Raw genomic sequence first — 22,478 nt, 5'->3', positions numbered from 1 at the left:
TTTATGAGTGAAAAAATTCTCAAACGAGACGTAAAACAACATTCAATCAATCTATCTAATCAAAGGATGATCTGGCTATTGTGTAAAATGTGTTCTGGGAACGATTTTTTCTTGTAGGAAAAGACGTCTTTTTTCTACCCCTATTTGACCCCATGTTGAAAATTCCAAAACCTTCCTGCAAATCTACACAACGCCAACCATTGTCCAAAAGATAATTTAGGTACAGCGTAAAATGTAAGAGTTTTGGGAACTACGTTTGTGTAGAAAAAAAAGTCATTTTTGACCCCTACGTGGCCCCAGGTTGAACACGAAGATTCAGGCACATTATTACAGTACACCAGCAATTTAAAAGGCTACTACGTAAAATGTAAGAGGGGTACTAAGAACCTCGCTTTTGGGGGGAAAACCGTGTTTTTAACCCCGTTTTGTCCCAAGGGTAAAAAATTTGAAAATTCAAAAACCTTATCCCTCAACTACAGGGCTCTAATATTCCGAAAGATTAATTACTTAGTTCTTAAAATAAAAGAGGAGTTAGGCAAAAGAAAGTGTGACGGACGGACCGTCCAGGATTTCAATATACCCAAACTTTCTTTAGAAAGTACAGATGTAATATTCTATATTGCTGAAGTTGATAAAATATCGTCAAAGACAGCTTGCTTGAACCTGCTACCTTTTTTATTTTATAGAGAAGTGGCGTTTCTTTGTCAAAGAGAGAGATTTATTAAATTGCATCAAACCAAAGCCTTCGTTCAATCCTATTAAAATCATTGTATTGCATGTTTGTTTTTTTTTTCATTTCAGAAATTTTACACAGGTCTTCAGTTTCCGGTCACGGCTGCTGTTGCGTCAGGCAATAAGTCAAAAAACAAATACAAAACCATATACCCGTGTAAGATTTAATTCAGAATTTTATCTTCATGATGTGACTCTTATTTAATGGCTCTAGCATGCACGCAAATACAAATAGGAGCCCAGTTTGCTTAGGGCTAAATCTTGACTAATGAAGAAGTCCTTCGTAATGAAATAAATAAACAATCCTCCGATACAATACAAATGAGAAATTATCGAGTACAAATTAGGAAATTACACGATGCAAATGAAAAATATAGAATGCAAATGAAAAAAATTATACCATTTATATGATTTTTTTTTTTTACGATACAAATGAAAAATATAGAATACAAATAAAAAAAAATATACAAATCAAATGAAAAAATACAGAATACAAATGGAAAATTATAGAATACCAATAGGAATTATACGATACAAATGAAAAATTATTCAACTCGAATAAATAAAAATTATACAATGCAAATTGAAAATTATACAATACAAATGGAAAATTTTACAATGCAAATGGAAAAGATCGAATATTTTAACGTTTGACTTGCCATAAATAAGCTTTTCTTAACTTTTGAATCATTTTTATTTTTGATTTAATGATGTAGACGATGAGACACGTGTTAAACTGAACACGGAAAATGAACCTGCTAAATCTGACTTCATCAATGCTTCTTTTATACACGTATGTATATTAGTACATGTATATTTCATACTAAAATCATAGAATTATCAGAAATGTAATTTTATGTTTACTCCTCGTAGACATCTGATGCAACCTCTGGATTGGGGGGGGGGGGGCGTTTTTATGCCCTGCTTATATATTTGTATTTTTTTTTATCACTGTTTTTTATCCTTACCTTTTTCATTTATGACAAAATGTCTTTAAAATTATTTGTTATAAATATAATTGATTTAAATTTTGTTCAGGGATATGGAAAAGTAAAAGCATATATTGCTGCACAAGGTAGGTTGCATATCATACAGTATCTAGCCTCATTCAATTCAAATTCCGTACAGCTCTAAAAGGAAAAGGTAAAAATAAAAGACTAATTCTTTAACGCACAAAAAAGTATTATATGCACTCTTAGTAATCTTATTTATGTTTTATTGCTACCTACATTTCAATGCTCAATTAAAGTATGAAGGTATGATAATACTATTGGGGGTTTTAATAATGAGAGAAAGAGCTTACATTTTGTATTCATTTTTTTTTTTCATTCAAGGACCTTTATTGGATACCATTGATGATTTTTGGTCGATGGTATGGAATGAGAATTGTGGAAAAATTGTGATGCTTACAAACTTATTTGAGAATAACAAGGTAATATAAATAGATTTTTAAAAAGTTCAAGTTTATGAAACGCGTATACCCCATTCAGATATGTTTATGCATTATTCATTTTGAAGGTAGTTTTTAAGAAGTTTTGTTCTTAAGTACTTTCATGTAAATTTCCAATATCCATAAAAAAATAATTTTGTAAAGAAAAGTTTGATCTTCATATAATTCAGTAGCATACTAATACCAGACAGCTGATTAATACCGTAAAATACGTGAAGTGGACTAGATGCATTGACAACCAGACCAGACCAGACTACAGATGCATGTACAAATGATAGTTATTTCATTTTGATATGTGGAATTAAGTTTAATGGGTTAAATTTATTATTAAAACATAAATACCGTAGTGTATATCCATTAAGGATTCCTATTTTTAGATCTGAATTTTCTTTACATCATACTGACCTATTAAATAAGCATAAATATATGTTTCCATTTACATGCTGCAGATGATGATATCCAAATCTTGTCATATTGAAAAAAGTTTCACTGTTAAACATGTAGAATTCTTATGGAAATAGAGTATTGATGCTTGACATCATTGGAAACTAGACATGAACATGCACTTTACGAAATTTCATTAAGACATTGTACAAACAATAGTTATTTTGACCACTGATCGGAACGAATTTGGAAAAGGTAGAGTGAAATAAGATTCATCGTAACCATCTATTTTTCTTAGAAAACTGTTCTATAGTCATGTACTTATTACTTGTGGATTCTCTGATTATTCCTTGTCATAAAAATATTTCAGCAAGTACTTGTTATATGTTTCAATATACATGTGCATGTTAAAATCATTTGGTACTAAGCTTTTCTTAAAATACTATAGTGAGCAACGTTGTTGGAAAGGGTGACAATTAAATTTAGACTATTAAATCTCTCTAGAGATTGCATACAAAGAATGATCTCAAATATTTATATTTCAAACCGCTATTCTTACTTGTTAAGGTTTGTAGTACAACTTTCACATAATGTTAGAATAGGGTAAGATTTTTGCTGTCGTCTAAGCCCCCACTCGTTCTTGATGACTTGTTGAACAATCTTGCCAATGACTTAACACAAACATCAAAGGCAGCTAGGTGTAGTATTTAGAATTAAACAAGTAGAGCTCACATCCATAGTTTGCAATTGATGAATACTTTGATAAATATGTACATGTTGTTTTAGGTAAAATGCATCCAGTATTGGCCTGAGAAAGATCTAATTAAGAAAGGGAATCTTATCGTAGAATTTGTAGATATGGAAAAGTTTGCAGACTTCACAATTCGAACATTTTGCCTTAAAAAGGTTTCATTTTATTTTAATTCATCTTTAATCGAGTCCTTGGCATATTATTGCAGTAATAATTCAGTGTATTTCTTTATTTCATATATGTTACATTAGCAAAATGAACAGAGAATCATCCGACATTTTCACTTCACGGCTTGGCCAGACAAAGGGGTGCCTCTTTACGCCTCATCGTTAGTTCATTTTCACTCCAAAGTCAAAAACACCTCAGCTCAGGCCAAGGGACCTTTGATTGTACATTGCAGGTTTTTCTTTTCATTCTTTAAAAAGTTTTCTCAAAGAACTGTTATTTTCGGGTGTATTTTGCACTCCGTAAACCTTCTTGAACATCCTTTTGACCATTTAGTGCTGGGATTGGTAGAACGGGTACGTTTATAGCCTTAGACTTCCTGATTCAGCAGGCCAAAGAATCTGGCTTTATAGACGTGTTTAGGTGTGTGGAAACATTGAGACGACAACGTGTCCACATGGTCCAGACTTTGGTACGCGTGTTGAATAGCTTAAATACATATTCTTTAAATTCTTTTTACTTTGTTTTGCTTTTTTACTCGTAGTGATAAATCCTTTGCATCTAAATTAAATACTTGTTTTAGGGACGTTTTGCTACAATTTACTTTGTAATGAATTAAAAATCGTTTTACATTTCTGTAAAAAGGAGCAGTATATATTTCTTCACGATGCCTTGGTGGAAGCATTAATGTGTAAATCCTCTGATCCCTCCACAACTGAGTTTTATCAGATTTATCAAGATCTGATGAAAGTAGACCAAAAGAGTGGCAAAAGGAATGTCGACCAATATTTTGAAGTAAAACATTTTCATTTTTGATCAATAAAGCTCCTTTACTTCATGTTAAATTCATTGGTATCAAAATGGTTTCACAATTGAATTTTGTAGAACCTCTGTAATGGTTGTAATGAAGTTCCTCAAGCCGCCTACGACTTTGCTAAAAAACAGGAAAACAGAAGAAAAAACAGATACAGCAATATTTTACCAAGTATTTTAAAATTAACAAAGTTTCAATCATAAGTTCAAGTAAGCTTCTTTGATAAGGTTGTCTGGTGTCCGTCTGTACGCACATGCGTATGTACATGAATGAATGCTTGTATGCAAGTTACTAGGCATATTTCAATTTAACCATTTACAGCACATGCTGAAATAAAGAGAATTCAAGTTCATTTAACTGAGAGAACATTCTGACTATCGGAGAAAAAAGGAATGTGGTCTTTCTGTGTGTTTGGGCGGCAATTAAAAATCTTCTCAAGAACCATTTTCCAGATACATGTAAGGCATAAGTTATAATGTGAAAGCTTCCAGACAAGCATGTAAATTGTATTAGCTTGCTGATATCATAGCCTGTAATCTGGGGCTGGGGTCTAGGCAGGAATGGGCAAATAACTAGGTGGAAAATATGACTAATAATTAGTTTGTTTAGTTGACGATTTATGCTTACTTAAATAATTTCACTGTCATTTACATGTACGTCAACCGATAGCTTTTACAAAAGTGATCAGGATTATTTTTAATTACTTAATATTTAGAATCACTGTACATGTATATTATCTCCGTTATTTCTCATGAAAACCACGTTTGTTTATCAATCAGTAAAGGCCGCTAAGCAAGTCTCCTGTGTAGATTACTTGTGCAGCTGCTCTTCCATCAATGAAATATACCATGACATACATATCAATAATGCATTTTCATTATATATATATATATATATATATATATATATATATATATATATATATATATATATATATATATATATATATATATATATATATATATATATATATATATATATATATATATATATATATATATATATATATATTGTTTGAATCAAATAGTAGTTTGGTTTTTTAATGACATGTTTGTGATTTGGACCAAGAAAGTATGGATCATGCAATAGCATTTGTTAACAACTTACAAACATAGGGCCTAGGTTGTCTTCATTTTATTTCAAAATATATTATAGGGTTATTGAACTTACATTGGTGAATAATTTGATACGAGTAGCTTTATAAATGCACGTGCTTGCGAGTGCATTTACATGTACAGCCAATGAGTGCCAATATTCATCAATATAAATTCAATAACCCTTTTGTTCTCTATGTTAAACATTTTCCAATTGATGTATATTAATTATTTTAATCAAATAACTTAAATTAATGAGGACTTTTCAGTATCGGTATTTAATTATAAATTAAAACTGAGCAATATCAGCGTCTGTCCTGAAAGGGTTCAATATTACATCATTCCAATGACCCTACCAAGCGTTATGATTTGCTTACTGGTGTTTTGTATTGAGGCTTATAAGAACTAAACATTTATTGATATTTTAACTTTGTGTGAAATAGGTACATCTTACCTAACTGCGACTACCCATCATAAATATTGCTGTTGAGCTGTCGACAGACGTCATTTTTGTTGCTTACAACGGGGCGTTCGATATTGAACGATCGCATTCAGAATGTTTCGGGCATATACTCTTATACTCTTATTATATTGCAAACTCAGTGCTCAATAAAAGGCCAACATATTGACGCTAAAATTCTCTTGACTTTTATTAGTTTTTCATTATATGCTATTTATTAGCTATATAATGAAGGAAAACATTAATTTTCTCTTATCAGGAAAAGCTGTAATACCTACTTTTTCAAGAACTACATTTACATCTGTTGAACACTACTTTCAACAATCGCCTTGTTCATTTATTGGTGTCTAATCTAGTTTTTGGGAATAAATTCCCGTTTCCCTTTGAACAACTTTAGTACAATGATAAACAGAATGAAGATGATATTAATGCAAGTATGTATACTGTTTTAGTAGACACCGCAATGCCACAGATTTGGGATGAAAAATGCAAAACCCTCTATATCAACGCCGTTTTCCTGCCGGTAATACATGTGTTTACTTCTCACAAATGCATCTTTCTACAAAATGTTAGTGCATTAACAAAATTAATCACCAATGAGACAGAGGAAACTCAAAATAAGTACTTCTTTACACTTGAAAAGAAACTGAATATGCAAACATTTAATTTAAAAATTTAATTATTCTTGAAGCAATACATCTGTTTACTTAACGCTATCCTATCTAACATTAAACAATTCACTCTTATCGCAGAATTTATTGATCACTCATGATATAAAGCTTTATTTAATATTATTTTGTCGTCAGGCTTTTTTGAAAATCTTGGTTTAAATTTTATATCATTTTATCCAGAATATTTCAAATGTTTTTCAGGGAACAGAACGGACAGAATGATAATGATTTAAATATATTTTGAATATAGATATCATGTATGTAATATAGACCTTTGTATAAACAATAATCTATTAGGGTGTAATTTAGAAATATTTTGAATGTATGTTTCAGGCCTACAAAAATAGGCAATCATTCATAGTGACACAAATGCCTCTCAGAGAAACCGTTGTTGACTTTTGGAGACTGGTTTACCAGCATCGCGTTTCTACTATCGTCCTCCTCGGTGAAGTAGAAAAACATACGTCTGAATTGAAACAGGTTCTTCTTTCTTTTTTCCCTCAAAATTACTTTTTGTATTTATGAAACATATTAAAAGTACAATTTTCAAAATGTCACAAATTTCTTAAAGATAAGTTTCAAGTATTACTTTTCAAAAGCAGCAATAACTAGAACACTGCCTGACATTAAGTTAATCTTCTTCGAACACATATAGGCTAGAAACTTATTGACAAGCGGAAAACAAAAAAGAAACATTTAAAATCTTTTCCAAACATGAAAAACATATTTCGTGTGTGGGTGGGAAGGGGTTAACCATTTCCTTACCTTCAGTCCTTAAGCTTCATATGTATGGCTCCTCCTACGAAGTTAAAAGGGGTCCTTTTTTTAAGGGGGAGGGCCAAAGATATTTTTTTATTTAATTTACTATGTACATTTCATAACTTAAACGTTCAAAACGGAGGGAGGGGAAGGGGTCCCGACCTTTCCCCCTCTAGATCCGGGTATGAATTGTTGACTGCATGGCTATTTATTTATTTCACCTTTTTCGATGCTCGCACAAGGACATGAAGGAGATGTTGTGACCTGCTTTAATGATTTCATATATATATATATATATATATATATATATATATATATATATATATATATATATATATATATATATATATATATATATATATATATATATATATATATAAGGATGCATATAAATTTTAGAATGTAGGACAGTATTGGCCAGAGGTCACTGGTAGCATGAAATATGGGCCTATTACCGTAACCAGAGAAATCTCCAGCTCAACAGATGAAGATGAGAATTACAGTGTTATTAAACTTATCTACAGTTTAAAGAAAGGGGTAAAATACTTTTTAGTGATGTATATAGAAAACATTTTCAATTATCAAAATTCCTTTTGTCTACAGTGGATTTTTTTAAACGTTGATCAACAAATTAAAAAAAAAAAGTACCCATTGATTAAATAGGGTTTCTGCTTAAGTAAATTTGTCTTGAATTTTCATTCTCATTCACATTTTAAACTTTGCAAAAACATATTTTGTTTCTTTATGCAAGTTTACTATATATCATCTATCATTTAATAGGAAGAAAGGATGGTCAAAATATTCAAGTGCAATTTCTGGAGAGAATGCGAGACAATTCCCTCGTCAATCTCACCAATTTTGAAGTTGATAAATGACGTAGAAATGCATCATACTAAGAACAATACAGGCCCTATCGTTGTCCAGTGCAGGTAAGATTTGTAACCTCTTAGAACAAGGATTCTTATTTTTAATATATGATATTCGACATAAATCTGAAACATTTTACATAGTTTATTATATGAATAAATGTCTTTCTTAGGGGTTGAAAATTAAAATTTCACATGATTTGAAAATAATTGCCAATGAATTAAAGACATAGGTATTTGGGGAGTACGCATAGTTAAAATTAGTGTCCTCTTGTGTTCTTAAAATTGAAAAGCATGCAATTAATTTGTCGAATATTCAGTATTTTCAAAGCAAGTAGTAGCTAGTGATTAAATGGTTTATTCTACAGAAATGGGGCTGAGAAAAGCGGCTTGTTTTGTGTCTTGCAAGTCGTGTTGGAAAGAATGAAAATAGAACAAGATGTAGCCATCCATCAAGTTATTCAGCACATGCGAAGCATTAGACCCAGCATAATTTCAAATGTGGTAATGTGTCAATTTCTTTACAGTTTGTCGCTGTGTAAGATTGAAAATATGTCATTTAGACTGAGAAGTTTTTGGTATTTTATTGTCCTTCCTTCTTCTAGAGTATGATACAGCATATTCTGACAAATTACACAAAGTATATAAATGTGTGTGATAGGCATTGCTTTCTTACTTGAACATTAGACGTTGTTATACCTTTAAAAATTGTTTCCTATATAAATCTATACTTTAAAAAGTCTGACATTGTCAATGTTTTGCTGAGCGGTCCATTGAAAATCGATGTTTGACCGCTGAGTAAAATATTGGACCTATCGACGAGATATTGGACCGCTACGTCACAATGTGGGCGGGTAAAGGAAATTTACATCATGGAAACCAGTGCAAGATACATGTATATGTAAATAAAATAAAAGGTATAACAAAACATTTATTGACTGTGTTCTCGGGCAAAATGCGTTTTGTCGACCCTCGAATCAAACTGTTTCCTAACGGCCTCAGGCAAACAGTTTGGTTCTTGGGTCCGACAAAATGCATGTTGCCCTCGAACCCAGTCAATAAATGTATATTGTTTTTTTATACATTAAAACCTGACTGGTACTCTAAGACTACATAACAGCTCTGTTTATTTAAAAAATATATATAACAGAAAACGTGTTGAAGTGTAAACATCTTGTTATCATTTATTTATATGACGAAAAAAGTGTAATCTATAACATAAATACAAATGAATCGAGGAAAGATTGTTGACATATAAACTGATTCTTGACTAGAATTGCAAGTCAGTAAATTATTACACAACAGTGGTCTTTCAGTGACAATATTGTTACAAAACAAAAATGTAGTAATGCCATAGAATACATCTATTTTTATATATTTGAAACAAACATGGTGATTAAAAATGTTTGCATACAAAATTTGTTTTTAAAAAATCGCAAAATTCTTAAATTAACAGTGTGGTGGAGAGGTGAAGGTTGCTCTTTTTCAGTAAACAAAAGAAATTATGTAAATCAGGTGGTGCCTTGCGTTGTAATCTAATTGGCTGAGAGACAGATTAGGATTTTGATACAGAAAAGGGATCATAGTTAGAAAAGATGTAAAGGGACATTTTATTTTTGTTTTATAAAAAATGTTTTTGTACAATATCAAAAAATACATTACATTCTTATGTTACGTCAACATATAATAATATTACAGAATTTTTTATAAGAAACTTTATTTTAAAATAAATCTTATTTTGTATTGGATTTTGTGTGCAAATTTACTTCTATGACAATCTCTTTTTGGGTTGGAAGCATGCACCATTTTTTATGAAGAACTTAGGAAAAAAAATCTCTTGCCTAAACACATTACAATTATTTAATAAACGAAATGGATTTTACGTATTTTCGTATACTGATCAGTAAAACAAGTGATATAATTGATAATTCTCATATAATGTGGACTACAATGTTTGTATTTTCAGGAACAGTTTCAGTTTTGTTATGATGCTGTTATGGAATTCATCAAGCAATATGAAACCTATTCCAATTTCCAATGAGAAAATTTCCTTATTTTTTTCCAAGAAGTGGAATATAACATTGTTTAAGTACTGCTTTATTAAAAAAAGTTGGTTATCTGTATTCATTTTCATTGTAATTATAAGCTTGTAATTAACGTATAGTGAAATTCTTTAGTTTAAAGATTCGTCAGTTTTTTTAAGATTTTTTTGTTTTATTACTATTTTTCTTAATTATTTTTTGGATTGTACTGACATTTTTGAAAGATATTTTTTTTCTTTTTTTCTCCCTGAAACTGAAATACCCGAATGATATAAACAGAAACGCTGTAGTGAAGTATTTGTTCAGTGAAAAGCATACTTAATCTATTGTTTTTCTCCTCGGAAAACAAACCGTCATCTTTAAGAATGCACAAGATTGTAAGATTGTAAGATTTTTTTCAAGTATTTTTTTTAAATATACAATTTGTTATAATTATGTATTGATTTGCGGGATATTTTGATTATTTCCAATCCAAATATTTAGAATAAAATGAATTTAACCTGAACTAAGACTTTCTCTTACTTTTTGACATATGTTTGTTTTTAATCGTCTTCAACGAGCTATATCTTAAAATATGGAGAAACTATGCATGAAATTTTTTTAACCGGATGCTGTATTTTATCTTAATTCTATTAGTATTTGTTTCTTTTTTATAAAATATATGGAGATAACGAAAAGCTCAGAAGTCCATTTAAACAATACAAATCAGAAGCAGAGCAAACAGGGACCTCTAAAACATCAGAGGTGGGATCAGGTGCCATTCAAGAGTTAGCATCCCCTGAAGACCGGTCACACCCGGTGTGTGGTCCTTGTCATGATCGGAAAATAACGGAAAAATCCGACGACAATTCAGTGTGTAAATAATGGCCTAATAATTAGTATGATAAACGTCATTCAGCATTTGACTTAATGATAGATTGTATTTCCTGACAAGGTTATTGTATCGACCATAGAACTTACGAAATAAAGACTTCAAATGGGACCGTTGATATTCTTGTTTCATCAACTCGTTTGTCAATAACTTTCTCGGTTTGTAAATTGTTCATACTTAGAGCATGCTCTTGCATATCGAATCAACTGAGAGATATAAACTCCGTATACAGGTGATGACGGTATATTGCTGCATAAGTAAGGGAAGTTGACGGATGAAAAATTGAAGTCATCACGTTTATCACAAAGCTAAGTTGTTAGGTTATTTCTATTAAATTATCCAAATATGATTTGTAAGGCTCTATTGTATCTTTCATTTTAAGCTCACTGGGATATATCGTGTCGACATGTAAATGGAAATAACTATTGTTAATTGAAAATATGCCGTCTTTTTATCTAAATTAAGAGTTGAAGGCCACAGCAAGTGTTTCCTTCTTCTTGTGTATAGGCTTTTGAATAAAGTCTTCTTCATATGAATACAAAAATAAGTCTGCTAATAACGGTGTGCAATTGGTACCCATGGGAATTCCAACAGATTGTTGGACGACCTGGTCTCCAAAAACCTACATAGATATTGCCAATCAAAAACTCAAGCACCTTTTTGATATCAACTTTTGAGTACTTGTTTGTACGATCAGAATGTTTTTTAACCAAATAATTTTGCAAATAACCAATGACAAGGTGAGTAAATTTACGAGTTCCATTTTATTGAAAAAGCAGCTATCAATGATGTCAAAAAGCCTGGACTTTATAATTCAAGAAGCCTGGGCCATATATTTCAGTGCTGCTACAATATATGCTTTAGAATTCAAAACGAGTTTAAACATACATAAATTATCACCATTCCAGAATAATTAAATGCAATTTTCATTATAATTTTTGCAAAAGAATATTTCAAATGACAAAACAAAACCTGTGATATCAAGTGATTTGAGAAAACGTATACGTTTGACTATTAAAAAGTATAAGGTACGTAGTATACAAATTAAAGTATTATATTTATACCCCTAGGTTCACATATTCTTTATCTTATCACTTCAAATTGTTATTGACAGAATTGAAGTGCGAATCTATTGTTAAAAAAGTATATTGATAAAAGGGTTTCTTCAAACACAAAACTCGGAAAATAGTTCTTAGATAATAAATTATGCAGTTAAAACTTAGATTATTATAAATGAATTCATCAACCCGGGTTTGTTCTATCCATGGATTAGTGTTAAACATCAATAACAACAAAAAATGAAAAATGCTTAGTATATATCTGTCAGGGTTTTACAATTTGTAGGCCATCTAAGCTTAATTCACGCTTCTGTAATCAATGTCTATGTTGAAATATTTGACATTCTTAAACCCAAACCTTATTTATTTATTTTCCTATTCATCTCCCTCGAACAATCAGTTTTCAAAAGATTTTCCTTTCAACTTGTCTGTATATTATCTTTTAATATCATTTATCAGCTTATATACTTATATCGAATAACCCAGTATATCCTACAGACATTCCACGAATGTTGCATCTAAAACCTGTTGATTATAAACTTTGCCGAAACTTTTGCCATCTAAAACAAAATTTCTTTGTACGTTCTTGTTCTTTTTAACAGTCGTAGTCCTCATGGATACATCTATGGCATGTCAAACGTTGCAATATTCGATCTTTTCCATTTGTATTGTAAAATTTTCCATTTGTATTGTATAATTTTTATTTGTATTCTATAATTTTTCATTTGTATTGTATAATTTTTCATTTGTATTGTATAATTTTTCATTTGTATTGTATAAATATTTTTATTTGAATTGTATAATTTTCCATTTGCATTCTATATTTTCCATTTGCATTGTATAATTTCTTATTTGTATTGTATAATTTCTTAATTGTATTCGATAATTTCTTATTTATATTCGATATTTTTTTCATTTGTATTGTATCCGCCGAGAGATTATATTTTTTTCGTTACGAAGGATTTCATTGGTCAAGTTTAAATCTTTATTGTTGTATAGTGTTCAAACAAGTGAGATATGTTTTCGAGTGAACTGGACTCCTATACATGTATTTTTTCGGGGGGCGGGAGTGTACTTTTCGGGGGTGGAATGGTCTGGCAAATTTAGTCGAATTAGATTATTTATTTCCATGCTCTTGCAGGAGAGAATATTTGTGTCCAAGATGACCAGAAACAAGAAAAGAAGAAGAAAATCTGCCCAAACCCGAAAACTAACTCCATTTCGTAGGGGGGGGGGGATTGAGGGGGTCTGGCTGAGGTCAAGATCTAATTATTAATTATTTGTTTTCTCAGACAACATTTCTAAGGACAGATTATTTATTTGCAATCTGCCAGCGCTAGCTTTTCATCTAAACGGCTGTCCTCTAACATGTTACGTAAATACATCAGTTTGCTTTTCAACGCAATACAGGCTAAATCCATCGTTGCAAACCGCGGCCAAAATGTACGATCCTCTCCCATACTGGGAGAGACCTATTGCGAACTCCGGACCGAGGCTTGAGGCGATGGGCTAAATCTTGACCAATGAAGTCCTTCCTAAGTATAATAAATAAATAATATTTAAATGATAAATAAACAATCCTCGGATACAATACAAATGAAAAATTATCGAATACAAATAAGAAATTTTACAATACAAATAAGAAATTTTACAATACAAATAAGAAATTATACAATGCAAATGGAAAATATAGAATGCAAATGAAAAGTTATACAATTCAAATGAATTTTTTACAATACAAATGGAAAATTATACAATACAAATAAGAATTATACAATACAAATGAAAAATATACAATACAAATGAAAAATTGTACAACAAAAATGGAAAATTATAGAATACAAATAAAAATTATACAATACAAATGGAAAATTTTACAATACAAATGGAAAAGATCGAATATTTCAACGTTTGACATGCCATATACATCACAACTGGGAATATATATATATATATATATATATATATATATATATATATATATATATATATATATATATATATATATATATATATATATATATATATATATATATATATATATATATATATATATATATATATATATATATATATGTGGTTGAAAAATGAAGATCTGATAACAATCATTTTAAAATGGTCCGAGATTCTGTTACTTTAGGGTAATTGTAGCTAATATTGTTTTAGGGTAATTGTATGTAATATTGCTTTATGGTAATTGTACCTAATACTGCTTTAGGTTATTGGATTTGCTCAACTTTTATTTTATTTTTAACACAACATGCACATACACAATATGTTTATGAATTCAAAATGACATTAATTTTTATTGAATACAGAAAAAAAGTTTGCTTCAAATTAAAAGCAATATAAAGCGTTTTATATAAATAATACAAAATATGGCTATTTGCGAATAAATATTGCTTCTACTTTTGAAATTTGCATGCTGTTTGCCAATGATATTTTGACTTTCTTCCGAACGCTTTCACGTATACCATATGAGTATAAATTCGAGATCATAATCTTAAAGACTATCTTTTAATAATATATCTAGAGCAGACTTGTTTCTCGAGCACAATTCAAATAGCAAGTTTACTCATCAGTCCACCATATAAAATCTTATTTATAACATTGTGACCCTCTATTTCAATAAATTATATACAGATATTAGTACGTGATTGCTAAAAACCTAATTGTACATGTTGAACCTGAGAGAGGTCTTGCAGGTCAAGGACGATTATTTGTTGAAATAATATCATGAACCGGGAGATATCCTAAATGTTTAAAAGGAAAGAGTCCATTGATACATAAAATAGTCAATCTGGGCGATTGAAACAGTGAATTTGTTTCTGGTTCAGGTGAGATTGCAATAGTCAAGAAATGTCATGCGACTTTCTATTCTCCTGTAAGCAAAGATTCGAGGCATATAGTTTTTGGTCTGTCTGTCTGTCCGTCCGTCCATCCATTCGACTAGCTGTCTGTTCATTTATTTGACTGTTTGTCCTCAAAAACGTTAACGTTGCCCATAATTTGCGAATGGTTGGCGCTAGGGCTTTCATATTTCACATATGTATTTCTTATGACAGGACCTTTCTTTTGGTACCAACATGTTTGACCTCTGGGCCTTGAGCTTCGAGTATGATCTACTTTTGCAAGATTTTACCAAACTTTACCCTTGGCCATTACATTTGAACGGTTGTTGGCAGAGCTTTTATATTTCAGGTGAGTATTTCTAGTGACGAGACTTCTTTGTGTAACAACATTTTTTTATCTTTGAGTTTGACCTACTTTTGATAAACTTTAACCTTGACCATAATTTTTGAAAGGTTATTGCTAAGACTTTCATATATCACATGTGTATTCTTATGACAAGATCTTTAAGTTCCAGAATTTTTGACATCATGAACCTTGACCTTTGAGTTTGACCTACATTTGAAAAAAAAACTTTTAACCTTGCCTATAACTGTTTTAGCGGTTTGTGCTAGGGCGTTTATATTTAACTTTCGTATTTCTTGTGACAAGTCATTTCTTTTGGAACAAATATTTTTGAACTCATGACCATGAAGTCAAAACTTTAACCCTGGCCATTTTTTTTTTTTTTTTGAATAATTGGTGCCAGGGCTTTTATGCTTCACTTGTTTATTTCTTGTGACAAGACCTTTCTCTGGGTACCAAGTTTGACCTACATTAAAAAACCACTTAAACCTTGACCTTGAGCTGTCATACAGGGTCACCAGTTTTTTTTTTTTTCACAAATGCATCTTGTTTATTCTATAACAATCTAGCAATAGTTTAGAAAAGTCCGTTTAGAAGTAGTTTAGGTAAACGATCCCTGAGCAATATCGAATAAGATGTAATAACAACCAATTTCCTAAGTAATTGAAAAACGTACAGTTTTACATCGTTTCAGAAAAGTTTTCTATCTTTTAGTACGAGGGCTGATCTAAAAGGAATGTCAAAACTGCTATAAAATCTTTAATAATTAATTTTATCAACATATACCCCTATCTATTTAAATCTTTGCCTGAAAATTTCATTTCATTATTTGAAATACTTTTTAAAATATTAAGATAAACACAACGTTAGGTTTTGTCTATCGCCGCAGTTACCGACGTCGTTATGGCGTTACTTTTCGGCACTCATTACAACATTTAGTACATCCGCATGACTTAAAACAGAGACATAAAATTATTTAAACCTTGTCCATATATCGCCGATAGACGAGACCCAAAGTTCTGTTATTTTAATTTACTATAAAGTTTTGCATATATCTGAATGAAATTTTAGGGCAAAAATTAAAAAAAAGATATAGGTATTAGTATTTTAGGTCTGATGAAAACTTTCGATTATTAAAGATTTCATAGGAGTTATGACATTATTTTAGGATCAACCCTCCTAATTCAATTAATGAAGCACAAAGATGAATGTTCTGATGATAATTGAGATGCAATCTTACAATGCTAAGTTGTAAATTACACTGAGGACATAAATGGATATGCTTTACCTATCTCAAAAAGCAGATATCAGTCAATTTGGTTGAATACAAACCAAATCCAAAATTTGATGTTTTCTTCTACTAAATAAATATGCAAACATATCAACCGAAAGTTCTCTGATTTTTTTCTGTAGTCTTAATTAAGAAAAAAAATCTTTCTAATGTTATTCGTCTTTCAGTAAGCGTACACAGAAACTTAATGATAAAAACACAACTTTGTCCATTTGAAAGTTTTGAATAGTCTATTTGTAAAACTCAAGAAATGTCCATATTTGGATTCGTCGACACCAGAATACAGGCTCGGACCTGTGGTTATCGATACTGCAAATTATAGGCTTTTTAAAACGTCACGTTTTACGGAAGAAAATGTAGCTAAAACTACCCGTTTTTTCCTTTAACTTCAATATGCCAACAAAGAAATTGACGCGGTTAATATAAGTAATATTCTTAATCACAAAGAGTCCAGTCTTGTATTCCGCCATATTTTAGATTGAAGATTACACCCTGTATTTTCTACAAATATACATCGACTATTGCTTCCAAACTTTGTAATTACAATAGACTTTACAGAGCCTTGATATTGAGCATCTCAAACATCATTCTCCATCGTGTTCATGTTCTTCTTCACCTTACAACTATAGTCCTGCAGGACACGTTATTACTGGTGGCATAAATATAGTTAATAATGGGGACCTTAAATCACTTATTTTAAAAGGACCAAAATTTAGGAAACCCCGATCATTCAACTGGCGTCATAATTTCATATATATTATGAATTCTGTGGAAGATTACCAGGTGATGGGTCAGAAATGAAAAAAAGACCTTGACACTTTGTCAAAATGGATTAAATATATTAGATATCTGTTAAAATCTCGCATTAATTATAAGCGATTGAGGGGCATTATGAAAACCATCTATCCTTCTGTGTTCAATAATTCAGAAGTGAAAAAGAATTAGATAGACTACACGATCAGTATATACTGGTCCTAGCTGACAAAGCGGGTAACAACATTGTCTTTGTTTGTAAGGCTCATTATTTGAATTGTATTTTAGAAGAACTGGGATATATTTCCACAGGTGGTAATTTAATTTATACCTATAGTTCCCTTTCTAAGGAGGAAATCTTCAAAATCATATGTCAGTTTTGAATATTTTTATTTTCCCTAACAGCCAAAATGAATTTGAATTACCATGTTTATATTGGATTCCGAAATTTCATAAAAATCCTTACAAACAAAGATACATAACGGGTTCCAGTAAAAGTTCTACCAAGTCTCTTTCTTTACGCCTCACAAAATTTTACCGAAATCAATAACATATAAAAACGTATGACTTTTCAACTCTGTATACAGCCATTCCCCGCGAAAAATTAAAGTCCAGGCTTTTTGACATCATTGACGGCTGCTTTTTTCAACAAAAATGGAACTCGTAACTTTACGTATCTTTTCATTAGTCATTTACAAAATTATTTGGTTAAAAACATTCTGATTGTACACCCAAGTACTGTGAAGTTGATATGAAAGAGATGCTTGAGTTTTAATTAACAATATATATGTGGTTTTTGGAGACCAGGTCTTCTGACAATCTGTTGGAATTTCAATGGGTACTTACTGCGCCCCGTTATTAGCAGACCTATTTTTGTATTCATATGAAGTAGAATTTATTCAAAATCTTATACATGAGAAAAAGAAATTTATTGCTATGGCCTTCAACTCGATATTTAGATATATCGACGACGTAATATCAATTAACAATAGTTGATTCCATTCATATGTTAACACGATATATCCCAGAGAGCTTGAAATAAAAGATACCACCGAGTCTGACACATCTGTTTCATATCTGGATATTTTATAAGAAAAATACTTTAATGATAATCTAAGAACAAAGCTTTATGATAAACGTGATGACTTTAACTTTTCAATCGTCAGCTTCCCATACTTATATATGCAGCAATATACCCTTATTACCTGCATACAGGATGTATATTTATCTATCAGTTGCAAGAGCAAGAGCATGCTCTACGTATGAACAATTTCTAAAACGAGGTAAGTTTTTTGACCAACAAGTTGATGAAAGAAGAATATCAACAATGTCGTTTAAGGTCAGACGACACGTTCCTCAATAATATTTCATTTTTTTCCAAGAATTTGTCATTGGAGTATTGCTACATTAACGAGTTTCCTCACAAAAAATTAAGGTACTTTACCAGGCATTTGTGCAAGATACCAGAGGATGTTATTTACTATATAATCCTTTTTGGAAATCTCTAACATTGCCCATATCACATTTTTTTGTCTTTATCTACTTAGACATTTTGAAAACAGTGTAAAAATCAAAAAATAATGATAATTATGATAAATTTTTTGTATATTATGAAGAGGTACAAACCAGATATTAGAGCATTGTGTCGTCAGACTTTAAAGTCATCATTTCGTAAGTTCTATGGTCGATACAATAACCTTGTCAGCAAATACAATCTATCATTAAGTCACATGCTGACTGACGTTTTTCATACTAATTGGTAGGCCATTATTTACACACTGAACTGTCGATGGATTTTTCCGTTATTTCCCGATCATGATAACACACGACAGGGGATGCTCACTCCTTCATTGTACCTGATCCCACCTCTGATGTTTTTGGAGGTCAGTGTTTCCTCTTCTCCCGATTTGCATTGATTTAACGGACTTTGGGCTTGAATACTGTTCATTATCTCCATATTTCATTCGTTTGACTGTGTGACTGTTTTGCTCCATTGCATTTGTTATAAGTAAAATTAATCGTAGAATATGTTTGCTTTCTTATTATTTTTTTGATTTGGCTATATGTGCTTAATTGAAAAGGCGCAACTGGATTTTTTTTATAACCTTTGCTTAAATTATATAGCTTTCTAGAGATGAGACCTATACTAGTACTTAAATTTTTAGGTCGTTGTAAGTAGTCAGTCACAGAGTAACGCACAGATAGGCTTCCTTTATTTTTAAGTAGTGAGTTTCAAACATCCAATATCTTTGTCAGATAAGTCCTGTAGGGTAGTTAATGATGATTTAAGTGCGTGTGTAAATTATTTCCGGAGTCCTCTCCTCCCCCGCCGAAGGAGAGTACTTGTGTGTCACAAAGAATATTAAACAATTGAATCTGTTTGTTTGTGTTTATATTTATACACAGAAGCAGGAAGCCCTCCAGCTAATAGTATGAATACAGATGTAACTTACGATGACAGGACCACGTGCTACATCAAAGACATGTTTACACGCATAGTTTTAAATTTTCTGAGTCAAAAGTAATAATAATAATATGAACACTTTTCTATCAAATATTACATTTTTTTCCTCATACTTTGAGAGAGACTGCATTTTTGATAATCTGGATTATGTATCCATCATCCACCATGTGCTAATGATAGAGTTAAGAAAGTTACTGCGTGATACAGTTTCCCTCCTTTTACATTAACTTTTAATGGCAAATTAATATTATACATGTAAATTTTAATCTGTTATTTCTGTAGCTACCATGTGCTAATATTAACCTTCAAACAGTTACTTTGTAATGCATTTCTTTTTTAAATTGTCTTCACAGTTCTAAGAATTTAGTAATTATTTTTGTCTTAAAATCCGGAAAAGAATCATTTCATTCTATTTTAGTTAAGAATTTCCTTTCTTAGAATATTATGCAGACTGTGATATTCTATGGTGATAATTTAAGAAATCAAATCATTTCACAGTAAAGGATATTCTATTTTCACATATGGAGCAAACATTTTTTTAAGTTTTGTCAGTTTTGATCATTTATTATTTGGATCGAGTTGAATGATAAATTTCTTATAATAAACATTATAAAGTAAATACAAAGAAATCCATATACATGTATGTACGAGTACATGTATCTTTCAAAATAGTATTTAATCCAATCACTTTTCATTTTATTAGCAAGATAATATACTTCATTGTCTATAACTAGTAGGTCTAATAAATAGTATTTAATCCTCTATGGTGTTTGTACAGAGTGTATCTCGAAATAGTCCATCATGATAACCATAATCTACAGTTACCGAGATTCATGTTTTCGTGTAGTGGTCTCGCTTAGTCCATATCTGAAGAATCTCATTTTAATTCCGGTCCAATGACCTCGTTGTCACTTGAACAAGGAAAGAAAAAGGTATGTATTTCTTGCTCGTTTGAAATTGAAATATATATATATATACATACATGAAAATTTTAGCTTGAAACTTAGATATTTTTAAATAAGTATACTAGCTTTGGTATTAATTAGTTATCACCAATTACTTTATTTCAAAAACGATGTATAAATTATTCGACAACAGTACTAGTTCTAACCATAAACTTCTAGAAACTGAGAAAAAAATGTATTATCAAAATAACATTGCAACTCTTTACCATTGTTTTAAAAAATTTTCTCTATATCCAGGGGAATATATTAACAAAAATCATTTTGATCCATGAATGTCTGTCCAGGAAAACTGTGACCATGTTTCACTTCGAACATAATTTTGAATAGTTCTTTTTTTAATCTGAAAAAAAAAACTGTCCATGTTTTAAACATACTCTCCTCAATAATGTCAATAAAGAGTGTAGTTATGAAAACCAAAAGTTTGTTCTTAAGGAGGTAAAATGTAAATCTCTGCTTGAGACTTGTGTCCAAATCTGAATTCAATTTCAATAAAATTATTTCGAAGAACAACAATTAGTGAAGTTATGGTGGAATATTGATCAGATTTTTGAAATAAAATCACTCGCTATTGTGAATGTTGAAAATACTGCGTAATGTATACTTTATCATAATATATTATTTACTAAACTTTACCATAAAGCCCATAGTTATGAAATGACCTTCCTCCTTTTGTAGAGATTAATTGGAATTGTAACATATATCATTTAATCGACTAAATTTTCTCCCAAAGGTGCCATTAGGAATCAAATAATTGTGAAAGATATTTTCAATGTTATTTTAGATCATTTAGTGGTATTATATAAGGTAGATATGTTCGGTTTGTCTTGCAAAACAGATCAATCCCATTATCCTCTTACAGACCTCCATTTTGATTTCAAACTTTTCAAACAAAATAAAGATCAAATTCAGAATTTCCCTGTGGGTGACACAGGTTAACAACGAATGTGAAAACAATAATCCGTTCACTACATATGTTTGAATGACATTCCCTACGAATTGGTGACAGTTAATGTTAGTGTTCGATCACTGTATTGTATTTCAAGTGGTTCTAGGAGAATTGTGCTTGCACAGGATGTTTTTGTACAAATGCAAAGTTTGCGGAAACTAAGTACCATCTCAAATAGTATCATATACATTAAAGTTTCTCTATACATTTAATGTGTTTGTAAATCATTTCCAATTACATTTCAAATCCGTTTTATTCTAAAAGCTCTCGGAGACAATCAGGAATTTTTCATTGTTCTGTATTTTGGTGAAGCACTGAGTTGTATGAACAAATCTTTATAGAAAAATGTGATCATGAATGTCTGGAAAATTTGATTTGTAATGAGTCTTAACAAAATTCTGGAAATTTACCATCACATGGTCTACCAAATAGAAAAAAGTATTTTCTTGACAAGATAAATGTTTGAGGGCCAGTTTTCGATATTTGTTTAAGAAATTAAAGATACGGAAAATATTTATTGGTTTGTTTCAAGAGTCACTGCAAGTACACAGTCTCATTTTAATGAAGATAAGAGAATGTCTGTCTGAATCCTTTGAGAGAAACCGTTTGGTTAGCTTAGGCATAGGAAGAAATATAATGGAGAAATTCAACATTTTTGAAATTGTAAATTTTTTTATTGAACAACCTTTGTATATATAATTGCAAAATAACTTCTAAAATTCAAAATATAAAAAAATAAACGTGTAA

The 22,478-nt window shown here is 30.6% G+C and overlaps 1 protein-coding gene across 1 annotated transcript; it reads left to right on the top strand.

Moving 5' to 3' along the window:
* The first annotated feature begins 1,982 nt into the window (after positions 1-1,982).
* Positions 1,983-10,202, top strand: LOC133190630 (receptor-type tyrosine-protein phosphatase kappa-like). Its single transcript, XM_061326321.1, has 11 exons — positions 1,983-1,988; positions 3,569-3,717; positions 3,819-3,954; positions 4,128-4,277; positions 4,368-4,467; positions 6,303-6,373; positions 6,855-7,001; positions 7,680-7,817; positions 8,061-8,209; positions 8,515-8,650; positions 10,113-10,202. The coding sequence occupies exons 1-11, from the start codon at positions 1,983-1,985 to the stop codon at positions 10,185-10,187; spliced, it is 1,257 nt and encodes a 418-aa protein (XP_061182305.1). The 3' UTR covers positions 10,188-10,202.
* Positions 10,203-22,478: the final 12,276 nt, after the last annotated feature.

This window comes from Saccostrea echinata, unplaced genomic scaffold (assembly GCF_033153115.1).
Source record: "Saccostrea echinata isolate AGI-Se365-2 ecotype Australia unplaced genomic scaffold, CSIRO_AGI_Sech_v1 ptg000022l, whole genome shotgun sequence".
Lineage (NCBI taxonomy): Eukaryota > Metazoa > Mollusca > Bivalvia > Ostreida > Ostreidae > Saccostrea > Saccostrea echinata.
This window is presented reverse-complemented; position numbering and strand designations above follow the sequence as displayed.